This window comes from Phyllostomus discolor, chromosome 4 (genome assembly GCF_004126475.2).
Source record: "Phyllostomus discolor isolate MPI-MPIP mPhyDis1 chromosome 4, mPhyDis1.pri.v3, whole genome shotgun sequence".
Lineage (NCBI taxonomy): Eukaryota > Metazoa > Chordata > Mammalia > Chiroptera > Phyllostomidae > Phyllostomus > Phyllostomus discolor.
The window spans coordinates 53,411,648-53,427,168 of record NC_040906.2 but is presented as its reverse complement, the minus strand read 5'-3'; the positions used below and the strand labels follow the sequence as shown (position 1 = coordinate 53,427,168).

The 15,521-nt window shown below is 39.8% G+C and overlaps 1 protein-coding gene across 1 annotated transcript in view; it reads right to left on the bottom strand.

Annotated features, from left to right (window-relative positions):
• LRP2 (LDL receptor related protein 2) overlaps window positions 1-15,521 on the bottom strand; it is a 199,470-nt gene that overhangs the window by 38,997 nt on the left and 144,952 nt on the right. The window contains exons 52-61 of the mRNA XM_036023343.1: window positions 14,946-15,116; window positions 11,524-11,747; window positions 9,999-10,176; window positions 7,847-8,043; window positions 6,861-7,106; window positions 6,015-6,143; window positions 4,967-5,086; window positions 3,798-3,914; window positions 2,948-3,064; window positions 1,953-2,090 (exon numbers count right to left, since the gene is read on the bottom strand). Of these exons, the coding sequence (XP_035879236.1) occupies window positions 1,953-2,090; window positions 2,948-3,064; window positions 3,798-3,914; window positions 4,967-5,086; window positions 6,015-6,143; window positions 6,861-7,106; window positions 7,847-8,043; window positions 9,999-10,176; window positions 11,524-11,747; window positions 14,946-15,116 (1,637 nt within the window). The remainder of the gene's footprint in view (window positions 1-1,952; window positions 2,091-2,947; window positions 3,065-3,797; window positions 3,915-4,966; window positions 5,087-6,014; window positions 6,144-6,860; window positions 7,107-7,846; window positions 8,044-9,998; window positions 10,177-11,523; window positions 11,748-14,945; window positions 15,117-15,521) is intronic.

Below are 15,521 nucleotides of genomic sequence, written 5' to 3'. Positions count from 1 at the left end.
AAATTCCTTCATCTGTTACATTTTAAATTGATATCTCAAAATCAAACCCTGACTCATTTTGTTATCCAGAGTTACACCACTAGCTGCTGTGGTGCACCTATGAGGAACCCCAGGGTAGGACCTAGGTCCCTTACTTATTTTGTACAGGAGCATGGTTCTTTGTGGGTACTAGGAATTCGGTGAGCTCAACACTTGTGTGGGTTCTTCTTTTATTACACATGGGGGACTTGGACTGTTTGATTTCCTTCTGTCTTTGTGCTACAACAGGGAGCTAGAGGAGAGACTTGTAGTGATGTCAGTTGGGGGAAAGACTCAGATCTAAGAGCTGGTTCTTGGAAGTATGGCTAACAGAATTATTTGCTATGAAGTGCAAGCGCAACACAATAAAACAGTGTTGTCACTTTTTAATGTGACTGTGTCTCTGCCTCTCCAAAGTTTAATGTTAATAGCTATGGACACTTTACCTTACAGAGGGAAGCAACTTCCTAAGAACTTCTTTGAAAGTTACATATGCTTAAGACATTTTTCAAGATTCATCAAGTTAAAAGCAAAACAAAACATGGTTAGTTTCTAACAGGAAAAGAGGTGGCAAGAAAAATGTTGGGATGCCACTGTGAAAATGTGATGTACACTAATTACAGTTCTCTGAAGGAAAGGAAATATTCTGGTGTATCTTTTTCTAGAGCCAAATCTCATAGTGAAAAAGAATAGTGATGAGTCTAGGAAACCAAATGGAAGGGACCGTGTGAACTCCAGAAGCAAACTGCAGTGGAGCCAGACTAGGAGCTAGTCAAGAGTGCCAGCGAGAATGTTTCTGGGCCGTCTTCTGTTGTGCTAAGGCCTTTTACTTACACAAAATTTTTAACCTTAAGTTTGCATCGTAATTATTTGTGGGGCCTATTAAGTGGGGAGACTGGTGGGCTCCGCTGTCAGAGATTTGGATGGGGTGGGCCCATGAAACTGCATTTCTAATATGTTCCCAAGTGACTCAATGGAGCCTCCTAGCACAGGGGTGGCACTTTGGGGACAACTGCCCTAGAGTCTTTCCAGTGACTCCGGACATGAAGCAAACAGATCAAAACAAATTCTATTTTCATTCACTTTGTTAAAATCAGTAGTTCTCAACCAGGGCACTAAACTAAAAGCTATGGAGCTTTTAAAATAGACATTTGCCCAGGCCCTATCCTTGGAGATTATGGTTCATTGGATCTAAGCCGGGGGTGGGGCCAGGGCATGTGATTTTGAAACATTTCTCCCCGAGTGGTTCTGAAGTGCACCCAAACTGACACTCACTAGTTTAAAAAATATGTATCATACAACAGAAGGGAATTAGATGGCCTTGAATTTCCTAAGTTGTTCTGTGAAGCTCTAGAGCAGGGGTGTCCAGCCTATCAGCGTTTCTGCGCCACACTGGAAGAACAAGAGTTGTCTTGGGCCACACATTAAATACATTGCAACACATAATCACAAAATATCTCAGGATGTTTTAAGCAAATTTATGATTTTGTGCTGGGCTGCATTCACAGCCATCCTGGGCTGCACGCAGCCCACAGGCTGCAGGTTGGACACCCCTGCAGTCTAGAGGCTCGGGAGAGATGTTTTGAAGGGCACCAAAAGTAGGAGGACGCAGGAGAGGTTCAACACCCTCACTCAGACTCCAGCCACCCACATCTGTCTCTGTTTACCCACATTCAGCTTCCAACACAATTTCTTTTGAAGTTATTGTATTCTAAGACCATAAGATGCTTAAAACCATAAAGGTTTGGCCAACTTTCTCATGTCCCAAATAGAGAACTAAGCACGAAGGCTAAGAGAAATCACAGGGAAGCAGATCATGTGTCCAGTACTCAAAAATTGTACAACTGCCACCAGGACCACATTCTCCACATAAAAAACACTGTGGCTTTGCCAGACAACACTGCTCGAGTTCACTCCATCCCTGTCCCTCTTACAGCACAGATGCAGTTCTTCATCAGAACCATCGCCACAGTCGTTATCACCATCACATATCCAAGATGACTGCACACAGACGTGATTTTTACATTCAAACTTGAGAGCTGGGCAGTAGGTACCATTGGGAAAGCGAGTGGCTGTTGGTGGAGAAGACACATGTTCAAATGATTAGAAGTTACTGGTTTTGGAAAGCGAACCTGCTATTTCTCCCTTAGCACTCTCCTTTCCAGCCTGCTCTTTCTTACTCATCCACATGTGTTGTGGCCTTAAACTGTCTGAAATGCTGATGGAATATTTCTTAAGGTCAGTTGTCCCAGTTCACTGTCCAACGACATGAGTCATTCTGTGGATGGTGATGGACTTTTTCTTCAGAGGCGAGGGTAGCTCCTGAGCTGCGTCAGCCCTGGCTTTACCCATGATGCATTTGTATACTTAGTCTCTTTGAAAGTAGACTTAAGATGTGGCAACCTGACCATCAACAATATCTATCATGGATATTCAACAGTTATTATTTATTCAGTGATTTATAAAGAACAAAATATGAATGGTCATATTGACATTATGTTTTTAAATAATTTTTATATACCATCATGCAATTCAGAAACATTTTAATACTGTAAATTCAGTATGGTCTAATACCCAGTCCAAGTTCTCTGTACCATTTATTTATTGCTTGAATATTCTTTTTACCTACAATGTTGTCTTACCCAATTAATTATTTATATAGTAGATGTATATAAATACTTTGATAGCACAGATGCTTAATATATTCTTTATTTAAAGTATTTTTAAATGAAAAACCCTTGGATGACTACTGTGAAATATATGGATATGGTAACTTAGACCCCAGGTGAACCGATAATTATCAATGAGTGCTGCATAGAAAATACCCATGCCCTTTTAATCTAAGAAGTGGTGGCTAATGAAGAGGTGGGTTCTGACTGCCATACCCATACAATTCAAATAAACAGTGCACAGGAGTCTAGGAACTTACGACAAACTGTTTCATCAGAGGCATCGGAACAGTCCATGACTCCATCACATTTCATATCGTCAGGCACGCAGTGTCCACTGTCACACTGGAAGTATTCGGGATTGCAAGTCCTCATCTCTGAAGAGAAAAGACTGTCATTCCCAGAATGCCTTGGGATTCTCAGATGGATATCAGCTCCAGGGGCTGTAGTAACTAACTACTCAGTCACATTCCAATCCACATCCTGTCACTGGCTGACCGCAAACCCACAACTTATGGTTAGACTAAATAATGAATAAACTCCCAAAACTCACACCTTCCCCAAGCAAGGGAGGTAAAGTATCTACCTCTCCTATGTTTAAGCTTTTCCTTATAAATCTGTATTCCTCAGCTTTTAATGTCTGCTGATTTTCCACAGACCCAACCCTTCCCCAGTAAAGAGCTATAAAAATTACTTGGGCTTTATGATTCCTTTTCCAATGCTCTGACCTCTACACTGGAAAGCTACAGTACTATAAAGCCACTTTCTGGGAAGTAATAGGAAGACTAATGGTTTTTATTTGTTAACAAGGCTGATGCAAATTAAATTCTACTCTTAGGAAATATTTAAGTTAAAATGAAATTTTTAAAAAATTTCTTGCTTCGCCCTCTCACATTATTGATTAGACTGCTATAAGTAAAAAGTAAAGCATAGAAAATACAGAGCAGAAGGTACTGTGCAATGCTAAGATTTACATAGCCCCTAGATTTCACAAAAATCATTTACTCTAAAAATCTTACAAACACTCATTTGCAGACTCTACTTTTGTCCAATAAGCTGCCTTTACTACAAGACTCTATGGAAAGCCTCTCAGAGAATTGTGACAGTTACCACAGTCCCGCTCATCTGAGTTGTCTCCACAATCATTGTTAAAGTCACATATCCATCGAGAGGGAATGCATCTCTGATCATCACACCGGAACTCGCTCTCTGTGCAGTCCCGAGGGACTAGAAAGGAAGAACCACGTGGCCATCAGTGGATATCAGGAATCACACACAAGACAGGTTAGTGCCCGAGGCCTTCTGGGGCCCCAAGTCACAGAGGTCTGCTTGGGCAGACTGTCCACCCTCTAAAAACAGACTTTCTACCTCCATTTTAAGTCTGTAAGAGGTAAGTGAATCTTAAGAGAAATTTCAATTTCATGAAACTTTAGGTAGCCTCCTATAGGATTCAATGTGAACTTTTGTATAAATAATAAGATGCCAGTTAGATTGTTTTTTTATATAAGAATAATCAGTATACTGATTTTCTCCATTGACGGTGGCAAATAATGATCACTTCTTACTTCCAAAACATGACTAAAGTTAGAATGTATTTCATATCAATCTGAAATTGACATATACCATGAGTCAGTGGTGTATGTATGGGGAAGGTCCTTATTAACTGTCTTCAAAACACATATAATTATTCTATGTAGTTTGGTGTGATCAGATCTCTGTTTTCCATTCCTTACCCTCCCTGTCCAATCTCTCATAGTCAGCACCTTTCCTGGGAGAGAGGAACTAAAACTTTGACCTGTATTTAGCCATCAGACCTCCTAATACAGCCACTATTCCAGGTGGGACGACAAACCTAAAATGCAAGTTCTCTTTCCTCTACTGTTTAGGCCATTTTAGGGCAAGATCTTAAGAAGTAATATCTTTGGATTAGCACCTTTCCTTCTTGTATTTCTCTTGGTCCTGATTTTTTATTTCTACTCTATTGATCATATTATATTTGTCCTTTATGATGTCACCTCAAGTTCTTTATGGAAAAAAGTTGTGTATAAACAAATAAATTCAACAAACTAAAGGTATACGCAGATAAACATCCTCATCCCAGAGTGTGCTTATGTCCTTAGTTAAAGAAAAAGTAGAAGTGTACCACTTAGCAGAAGGTAAGAGATTAGGTAGTTGTCTTTCTGCCCTTTACGATGAATGGCACAGACAGTTGAATTATGGGCAAAAAGCAGACATCACAGCTCTGGCTGCACCTACAGATGACAGAACCCTGAACTCACCACAGTTTTCCTCATCTGAGTGATCTCCGCAGTCATTGTGCCCATCACATTTCCAGCGAAGAGGGATGCATCGGTGATTATTACAGCGGAAAACCCCCTCAGGTTTGCACGTCATCTCCTCTGCAAAGCACAGTCATTGCAAAGACTTCAAAAGCCAGTCATTAAGAAATGCCAGAGGAGCCATGGCTTTCTTGTGAGAATCTGAAAATTTGCTACCGTATTCCCAAAGCTCCCAGAGAAGGGAATGTCAGCAGCACTCACTGTCAGTGACCCTCTTTGGCTAACCTGAACCTGTCCTACTACATGAAACTAGATCCAGTCTCATTTGTAGAAACTGTTCAGACAATGAATTGGTATCTGGTTTGCAATTTGCGACAATGGCCTGGAAAGGAAGAATAAGTGATACCACCAGCAAATAGAACATTTCCATTACATTGTCTTTAATTCATTAGATTCCATTTTATTAAAACAACCCATCCTTCCAACTAATCCTAACACATACATCCATAGTCATTTTGGTTTCAAGTTAGAATATATGCCTAATCTCAACAAATCCCATGAATTCACTTGACCTTTCATCCATAGTTATTTCCATGTTGCCAGAGTGAGTACAGCTGACAGACAGATGATATGGGAAGTAGGAGAGACATTCAGAATACAAAAATCTTCAAATAAGAAATACTGACTTTGAAATATACTTTTCCATAATAGACATCAAATTTTTTCCTCTAGCCTCCTTAATTTCAGTAATTCTATAAGAGTAGACAATTTAAACTTACTGAGTGTAAAAAAGGATTCTATACTTAGCAAAAATTTTACAAGTTCCTAATATCTTAATAATGTTTTCCCCAATTTCATCTAAGATGCTAGAAATTAACCCTGTAAAATGCTACAAAAATGTAGCATGCTAGTAGAAGAATCAATAGATAGTCTTTTTTTTCAGGGGTAAACCAAGGAAAGATGATGAGGGAAATCCACCCTCATCTCCTAATGGCAGCCCTGGACTCTCAAATGTCCTTGCCCCTCCCGACCGCACGGCAGCCCCTACCACAGCCTTGCTCGTCACTGTTGTCCCGGCAGTCATCGGCACCGTTGCACACCGCCCATTTGGGGATACAGCGGTAGTTCGTTTTACAGCTGAATTCCGTGTGGTTGTCACAGCGATAGGCTGGGCCCACTGGGAAGAGAAAGTAACAAAGTCAGGTCTGAAGTCTCAGTCCGGCCAGGAACTGACACCAAAGGACACCTGCCATTGTCACATTTAGGAAATGCTGCTGACAAGTAACAATTACCACATCACCAACTAAACTGACTCCAGCAACACATGTCTGTCTCAGGTGTGATCTGAGTTCTGTTCTTGGTGTGTTCACCAAGAAGAGAAAGGAAGTTTTCTCATTATCTTAGTAGCACTCATTTTTGCTGCAGTATAACTTAGTGGGAAGAAAAAGGGCTGGGTTTGAAATTTAAAAACCAGGGTTGACCTGTCAGCTCTGCCACTAAAGACAAAGATGACCATCCACTGAATGTGAACCTCAGTTTCCTCATCTGTAAAATGGGAATTGGTAGCACCCCCTTTCCTAACCTCATCTGTTTCTCTGAGGCTCAAAGGAGAAAGTGCTAGACGTACAAAATGTAAGTTCTCATTATCACATTCTGGATAGGTAGACACCCAGTGTATCAAGAGGAGACATCCTCCATTTCAGAGGAGTCTGGCTGAAGCTGCAGCCATATGGCTAGCTATACTTTGTTTTGCAGTGCCAGGAATAGGCCAGAAATCTGCGATGGGTGTCCCAGCAGGATGCAACAGGGGACTCCACATCTTCTCTCACTCCATACACAGGTTCTCCTCACTCTGTGCTCCTGGTCAGGCCACGCCCCTCCCATGGGAACTTACTGCATTCCTGGACAGGCTCATCTGAGTAGTCTCCACAGTCATTGTCTACGTCACACTTCCAGGACTGAGGGATGCAGTGACCATTGGCACACTTAAAATAGCCAGGCCGGCAGACCCTGCTGGCACAGTGCGAACTGTCCTCATCTGAGCCATCCCCGCAGTCATCGATCGAGTCACACTGCCAGGCTTCTGGGATGCACTGCTTGTTGGCACACTGCCACTCATTAGACTCACACCGGTGGTGCTCTACAAGCAAGGGAACTTGGTTATCGGCTTGGAAGGCATGAGGAACAGAAGCTACTAATTCACACTGATAGAGCCTAGAGAACTCAATCACACTCTGTCTAGAAAAATTATATCCTAATATACTTATTGCCAACCAGTACCACTATGGGCAGTTATTTCTTTGACTATTACTATCTCCTAAATTTTAAAATTGTTTTTTGGCATGCAGAATTAGGAGATAAGGACTGAGTCACTGATGCCCTACCAACTTCACCTTTTCTGATCCCTGTAACCCTAATGGACAATGTTTTTTACACTTTGTGTTTAAAAAAATGCTTTGTGTTTGTTGCCATTGTTAACATGTTGTTTGTAGGTTGGAAGATTTTTGGGTTTTTTTAGAGGGTTTTTTTTGTCTTTTTATAAAATGGAAACAAATAAACACTACAACAGAGAGTCTGTGATTAATATTGGGGTGGGAAACCCTCGTTTCATCCTCAATGTTAACTCTCAAGGAGGATTCTATGCATAGCACATGATAAAGAACCACCAATAGCCAGCTTACTACCTATCTTAACCATTTGCCTTGCAGAGACCTTAGGAATTCTAAAAAATTTTATAAAAATAGATATAGGATAGGGTTTTTTCCTAGGACTTTGGACCAGGTCTTGGTTTATGACATTCAGAAAATCCCCACAGAATCAGAATGGTAAAAAAATCAACTATGGAAATGGGCAAAGAAGGCATAAAGCAATTCAACACACCACAAAGAGTAAGGTCTTCATCGGACCCATCAGGGCAATCGTGGTGAGTGTCGCACAGGAAGTGTGGGCTGGTGCAGTTGCCATCCTTGCACTGGAACTGTCCCAACCGGCAGTAGCGCTGCGGGCAGATGAGGGGCTCATCGGAACCATCCAAGCAGTCTTTCTGCCCATCACATTTCCACCAGATAGGAATACACCTGCATGGAGACAACACACCACTTCTCTCAGCAAAGCACCAGGGGGTGGGGGGAGAGTAGGGGAATGGGTGATGCTTCTTTGGAGAGAAGAAGGCAAAATGAATTCCAGGTGATGACACACATGAGTTCTCTCAGAGCCTGAGAAGAGGACAATTAACTCTGGTTACCATAGTGTATTTTTTGAGAAAACATAACTAGATAAAATAGACTGTTCTAGTCTATTTAGTTAAGACTCAAGATACATGATGAAAAAGTGCTTGGAGCAAGATGATTAAATTTCTGCCACAATCAATAGTGCAGTGCATGTGTGGAGCTGTGGGTCTGGTAGCAGAGATCATCTGGGATTGTCTGACAGGGAGATATAAAAGGCATTGGGATGTTGGCTGGAAAGCTGGAGGGAGTTAAGATTTGTCAAGAGGTTATGTGTATGCTAGATTCTTTTTTGTTGAGATTTCTTGATTGTTAGAGAGAGGGGAAGGGAGGGAGAAAGAGAGGGAGAATAACATTGATGTGCTAGAGAAACATCAGTTGGTTGCCTCTCACATGCCCCCAACCAGGACCTGGCCCACAACCCAGGCATGTGCCCTGACCAGGAATCGAAACAGTCACCTTCCAGTTTGCAGGATGATACCCAACTGACTGAGTTATACCAGTCCAGGTTGTGTGCTAGATTCTTAATATAAGATTTCTGATTTAATCATCAAAATGACCTGCCATCAGACCCTATGATTTGCTTTAAACCTCCCCTCACTCCACTCTCTGACTCAGTCCCCCCCAGTCACCCATGGCCTGTGGCCATTGTTAGGAAAGTAATCTGTGGCCCTGTTTCACAGAAAACTGAAAGGGTCAAAAAATGACATAGTTAACTAGGAAGCTAGGCCAGTACACATATAAAAAGGTAAAGAAATTCTATCACTCTTGAGAGCTATACTTCAGTGTACACATATAAGGGGGGACGCAAAAAAACCTAAAACTTATAAAGTTTATAAATTTATTTACAAAAAATTGTGTATTTTTTCTTATATGTTTAAACTTCAGTCACCTTCAAAGTATTCTCCATTTGACGCAATACACCTACTGAGACTTTTTTCCACTGCTCAAAACAGTTTTTGAACTTGTGAATTTTGACGCCTTTTATGCTTCTACCATTTTTTGTTTCATCTCTTCCACATTGGCAAAACATTTCCCTTTGAGGACTTTTCCAACCCAGGAAACAAAAAACAGTAGCTCAGGATGAGATCAGGTGAATAGGGAGGGTGGGACACCCGGGTCATGCTGTTTTTTGGTCAAAAACTCCTGAACACTCAGTGTGATGTGGGCAGGTGTGCTCATAAATCACCCATCATGAAGTGGGCAAACACGTTGAGTCTTCCAAAAATAATTTTGCTGAGGCTGAATTCAGCCTCTCACAACAATACCAGTTGGTATACTGATACAAGTGGGCTCCTAGAACACTCAGTGGGGGAGGCCTATACTACAAGGGGCCCACCCTCCAGAAGATAATTCTGTTATTTTTGGGTCCCCTTCTTGTTTATACAGAAGTTGGAAAAAGTAAGTTTATAGTTGTCTGTGTAGAAAATACAATGATTAGTAAATAAATAATAATAAAAGACTAAAATTGTTTGTATACTCATGACTATAACCTACTTTTGCCAACCCCTGTACACTCTGGCCCTGACACTTAGGACAATTTATTAGAAATAAAAAACATAGTTTGCTTCCTCTCTACAGATATAAAATTTGTATACACAGGCACAACCATTTATGAATAAGTTCGTTTCTTCCATAGAAGAAATTATCTGAAGTTGGAGAATGCAAGTCTTAGTGCACCTAAATGAACCACATTAATTAGCCAATCTTAATTCATTTGAAAACCCCCATCCCCTGGAGACTTGAGTTCAATGTGCATCTAAGAAATGGAGAGGCAGTGGGGAGAGCAGAGAAGAGAGCCTTACTTTTCATGGTTAGCACACAGGAATTGGGTGCTGGAGCACATGGGCAAGCAGTGGGTACTGTCCCCCAGCTGGATGGTTTTGAAGTCGTCTGGACACTCGCAGGTGAAGCCTTTTCCTCCTGCTGCGATGAGGCAGAGATGAGAACAGCCACCATTGTTGGTACCACAGGGATTATTCACTAGTGAAAGAAGAAAGAAAACATATGTTCATGCACTTAAAGAGAATACCAAGCACAGATGAGATGATTCCCCACCTCATCAAACTCATCATCTCTTAGTAAGAAAAATTATTGGCCTAGTATCATGCTTTTTCCAGAGGTTTGTAAGTAGGACAGATGAGAGAGCTGCATAAGCAAGTAATCCTGTTTGGAGAAACTGATTTTTGTACTATCGGAAGTGAGACATACCCACTGGTGTTTTGGGCTAGAAAAGATGTATTTCTCAAAGGGGAGGAGGTGGGAAACTTAGCTTCCATTCATGTGTCTAGAGCTGAAGTTAAAGTTGTATCTTCCAGCAGATGCTGTGTTCTCTCATTCTAAGGACACCAGTAACAGAAGTACGGCCAAGGGCAAGGCAGGTGGATAAACTGAGCAGCATCTGCACTAATTTTCTGGGCTGCCATTGGAAATAAAGATGACTTTGAACTTCTGCTAAAGTAATATGAAGAATATTAACTTACAAAAAATATTTAGTATCTTTATTTTGCCAATTCTCATTTTTCTCATGTCTAACTTTATATGTTTTAGCAAGACACCACAACAGAGCAGGTCCATAAAATCCATTATTTTATGCCCGCCAAAATATACTCCACACATTTGCTAGACTATCTCTAAATTATGAAATGCTTTAATTGCATGAAGAGGAATATAAATTCACAAATAAATATTCCTAACTTATGATAAACTGAAATGCGTTGCTCTCAATATCTTTGTCTTACGGAAGACAACAAAAACATATTCAATACACGGTACAATGTCATATGCAAGTGGAAATTTAATAAATGATGTTTTATACTTATAATTCTATTCTAAGCATTTCTTTTAGGTCAGTCATTTCAATAGATTGATCTTAATATTAAGGAAAAATTGTTATAACTGCATCTACATGATTGTAATATATCTCTTAGGTATTAGGATTTATTGTGGTTATGTAGGAAATGTCCTAAGTTTTCCAAAGTGTTTTCTTAAGTATTTAACACTGAAATGTAATACCTTTACACCAGTACTCCAACCAAAGTAAATATAGCAACATAAAAACTGTTAATTCTTACCAAAAGACAAAAAAACAAGATTGATTTTTAAGAATAGAGTCAGTGTTAAGAAAATGTTATAAGCAGCCTTCCAAGAGGGGAATAAACTCTACAGGTATTTCTACACCCTCAACTTTCAGCACATGTTTCATAGAAAATACTGACAGATAACACCATTGCCTTTACATGAACATCAGGATGTTCATGATGAAAGAAACAAGGATGCCCTGCACATGAACCTGAAGCAACTAGTCAAACTTCTGGGTCACCTGCTCACCAATTGGCTGCCTGTATGGATGATACACGTGGATGTCGTATGGTTTATGTGTCGTGTTCACCAGCATCATCCTGTTTGATCCATCGTATTTGTTTCCCTTTTCAACTGTCCTTGTATTCCAATCTGTCCAATAAATAGTGTCTTCAAAAATGGTAATAGCAAAAGGGTGAGACAGTATCCCGTCATAAACTATGTGTCGATGGTGGCCTTCCAAGTCAGAGTACCTGGGGAAGGAAAAAGAGTCACTCAGTGAAGAAAAATGCTCTCCTGCAATGCCTTTAAGGATAGAGGGATTAACAAATCAATTAATAATTCCAACTTCCAGAGGTGACTGAAGTTGAGATCCTCCCTAAAACACCTCATCTTTAATTAAAACAAAAAATAAAATTACAGGATATTTTGACTGAACAAAAGGTATAAAAGTTGAAAAATTGATGCCTTAAAAATAGGAATAGCCAGAGGAGTTTAAATAATCACAAATTCCTAACCACAGCTGCTTTCCTGCAGATGCAGCTGCTTCCGCTGTCATACATTTACAATCTCTTACACTGATGTTCTCCATTAAGCATCCTTTGATATCCTGGGACGAATACCCTTCTTGTGTCCTAAGTCATCAGAAGAAATCAGAGGATAGCAACACAAAGCTGGAATTTGGCCTTCTCATGAACATTTCAGGGGACAAGCTGTACTAGGAGACAGCTGGATTCTCAGTATAACCTGAGTGGCATATACTAGCTGGACTAAATTATAGACCAGGGTTGACTTTGCATGTACTGGCAGCCCATTTATTATTAATCATGCCCCAGGCACTACTAATTAGTACTTTTCCAGGACCTTCCAGAGGAGGTTCTCTGATTTCAAGATGTCACAGAGCATCCACAACCAAATATCTAGGTCCTCTAGTTTTGTCTCATTCATTTCTATGAGTCTGTAAGAATACTGATATTTCAAGTATTTTTTAATTTTGAGGCAGACCCTGAAAGTCAAACAGGAGATTGAATGAGCTATCAACTAAGAAACCTGATGATGTTAGCCAGGTGATGTTAGAAGTATTCTCCAAAACATCATAATTGATGGTCTTGTAGAAAACGTGAAGACCTTGGCCTCTGTTGATAAGACTGCAGATAAGTGCCCAGAACTTAATCACTATTGGTTTCTTTTTTAAAAAAAAATCATTGACCAGAAAGTAGTCTTGAGACCTTTCTTTTCAGTTCTTGCCTGATCTCTGTATGAAGACCTCAGACTCCTTTATGAGTATTTTTTGTCACATGTACAACCACAAGCACAGCAAGAAGGATGTGACAGCACATCCCAACAGGTACGAGAAATGCACATGATCTATAAAAATGTACTTTCTTACGTAGTCCATGCAATGTATATCTGACACAGGCACTGCTACCCCTCTGGGAACTGACCGAGTCTACATGGCTACGTGAATATTGAAGGTTCATTCATTCCCAGATCACAGTGCCTGATCTTAAAATTTGACTTTTCGGCAGCAACCTGTTGCCTGAATTTTAGAATCCAAGTACACAGGTTTTACCAAAAAGCGAACAGAATATTAAATAGCTAGAAAATCCCTTTTTGTGTCTAATGCTCCTTAAAATACTATCTATGTATACAGTCAATTTCAGTTAAACCTACAAAGCTTTTAAGACCAAGAATAGTCTACAAGTCCTAAAGAATAGTATGAATCCAACAGCAAAGTTGCTGAAGCTTCTTTGAACGCCTTGATGCTTCTACTAATTCAAAATGAGATTTTATGAAGTGCCAACCTCTGTGATATTTCTTCAAAAAGAGAATACATACATTGTGGGAAGAGCCAAGGGTGTCACCGTCTGCACATTACATTGAAATGGTATAAATAAATATAAATAAACTAAAATTAATATTCTACTTATTATGATAAAAGTTGAATTCCACCTAACAGTGAGTTAGTATCTGTTATGGTAAATTCTGCAAGGAGAATGTTAAGATTGCCTTAGTATAAAGACAAGAAAGTATCCCTAACACATCACATGTCAAAACCCTTATAACCTTCAATTTTCTAAGTCTCCTTTTCTAGTGACCCTAAACATATTTTAAAACTAAGATCATTAAGGTAATTTCAAGGGCTCTGGCTAGTTTGACTCAGTGGGTTGAGAGCCAGCCTGCAAACCGAAGGGTCAACAGTTTGATTCCTGGTCAGGGCACCTGCCTGGGTTGCACTCTGGGTCCCTAGTAGAAGGAGTGTGGGAGGCAACCAGACACTGATGTTTCTCTCCCTCTCTTTCTCCTTCCTTTCTCTAAAAAGAAACTTTAAAAATCTTTTTTAAAAAGGTAATTTCAAGGGACTGAGCTCAAAACAAGTATTAGGGAGCAGCAGAGGGTAGTGGCATAGCCTATCAAAACAACCCAGTGTTCCAGGACAGGGGTGGCAAAGAGCCTTTGTCCCATGTGTCAACTGGGGAAAACTGTAGAGAAATGTCCCAATTCAACAAAAGAGAATTCTGGGATTGATTAACTTTGTCTGCCCTGAGCACTAGAGGGAACAGTAGAATGTGTGTCGGGTTCCTTCCTTCTCAGTGGCATGTCCCTAACAGAATGTGGAATTAGAGAACTTTAAAAATTTCCACACTGACTTTGGCAGCAAAATAAATTTAACAGAATGACAGAATTTAGAAGGCCTTTAAAATAACCCTAATGAGTTAATGCAATCCCATACTTTTGAATGTAACAGGCTGCATATCTGGGTACCTGTTCATAAATGCTTACCCAAAAGACATTACTACAATCCAACCAGAACACAATTAGCAATGCCCCAAATAAACATGTACTGGTTGGTCAAGAAAGTATATTATTTTTCTTACAATGAGAATTTTTCATTGACAGTATAACATTTTAACATAGTTTTTAAAAATTATCATTTTACAAGAATGATTTGAAAGCATTATCATATTGAGTAAACCACTACATAAAACATATCATTGTACTTGTCAATAAATGTACTGCAAAAGTGTTTTAGGGGAAATCTTTTTTTACACTCTTGCTCTTTTTCTTTCTTTAGATACTAAAATTTATTAATCATGTATTTGGGAGGGAAGAGCAAAATAAAGGGATAAGAAATTAAGACAGGTTGAGCACTAAGCTAACTACCATCAGGGTGAGCACTAAGCTGACTACCATAGGGAAGAGATTATTAGCTCTATTTTTTTAAATGAAAAAAATAAATAAGAAATGAAAACACGAGGACAAGAACCCAATCTGTATGACTTCAAGGTTCACTCCCTTTCTATTGGATCATACCTGAGCTCAGTAAATGACTAATAGGCAGTTTAGAGAAAAGTGACCTCAAAGACCAATGAGAAGCTTCCTGGCAACACAAGCCTGGTGTTTGGAATAAACAGTTACTCCGTGGGCTTTACTTTTTTCTGTATACGTACTCAATGTAACCCAGGTGAGCATCTGCCCAGTAGAGTAGATCATTGGTGTAATCTATAGTGATGCCATTGGGCCACTCTAACTTGGTAGAGATAATCACAGACTTATTGGTCCCGTCCATGCCTACTCGCCCAATGTAGGCCTTGTGAGTCCAGTCTGCCCAGTAGACATATCTGTTGGAGGAAACACAAAGGGTCAGCTCCTGAAGCCAAAAGAAGTCAGTAGCCACAAGACATGGCTTTTATCTAATTAGATAAATAAAGTTTACATTCTAAAGAGCCTCTTAGAAAGGAAAGAAAACTAATAGAATATCAGCTAAAAGGGGATGGTATACAGAGAATGCTCAAGAGTAAATGCAATTAACTGGGAACTTCAATGGATTTGGCAGGAAAAGTCCAGCAGAGGTGGGTTATTTTTTTTACCATAATTTGTTCTTGCATGCAGCCAAAATATGTGACTTAAAAAGTGAAATGGTGTCATGGCAAAGAAAACAGAATAGTTCATGAATATCATTTGAATAAGCCATGCTTTTACCCATTACACTAAACCATTTACCAGGTAGAAAAAGCAGAAGACAA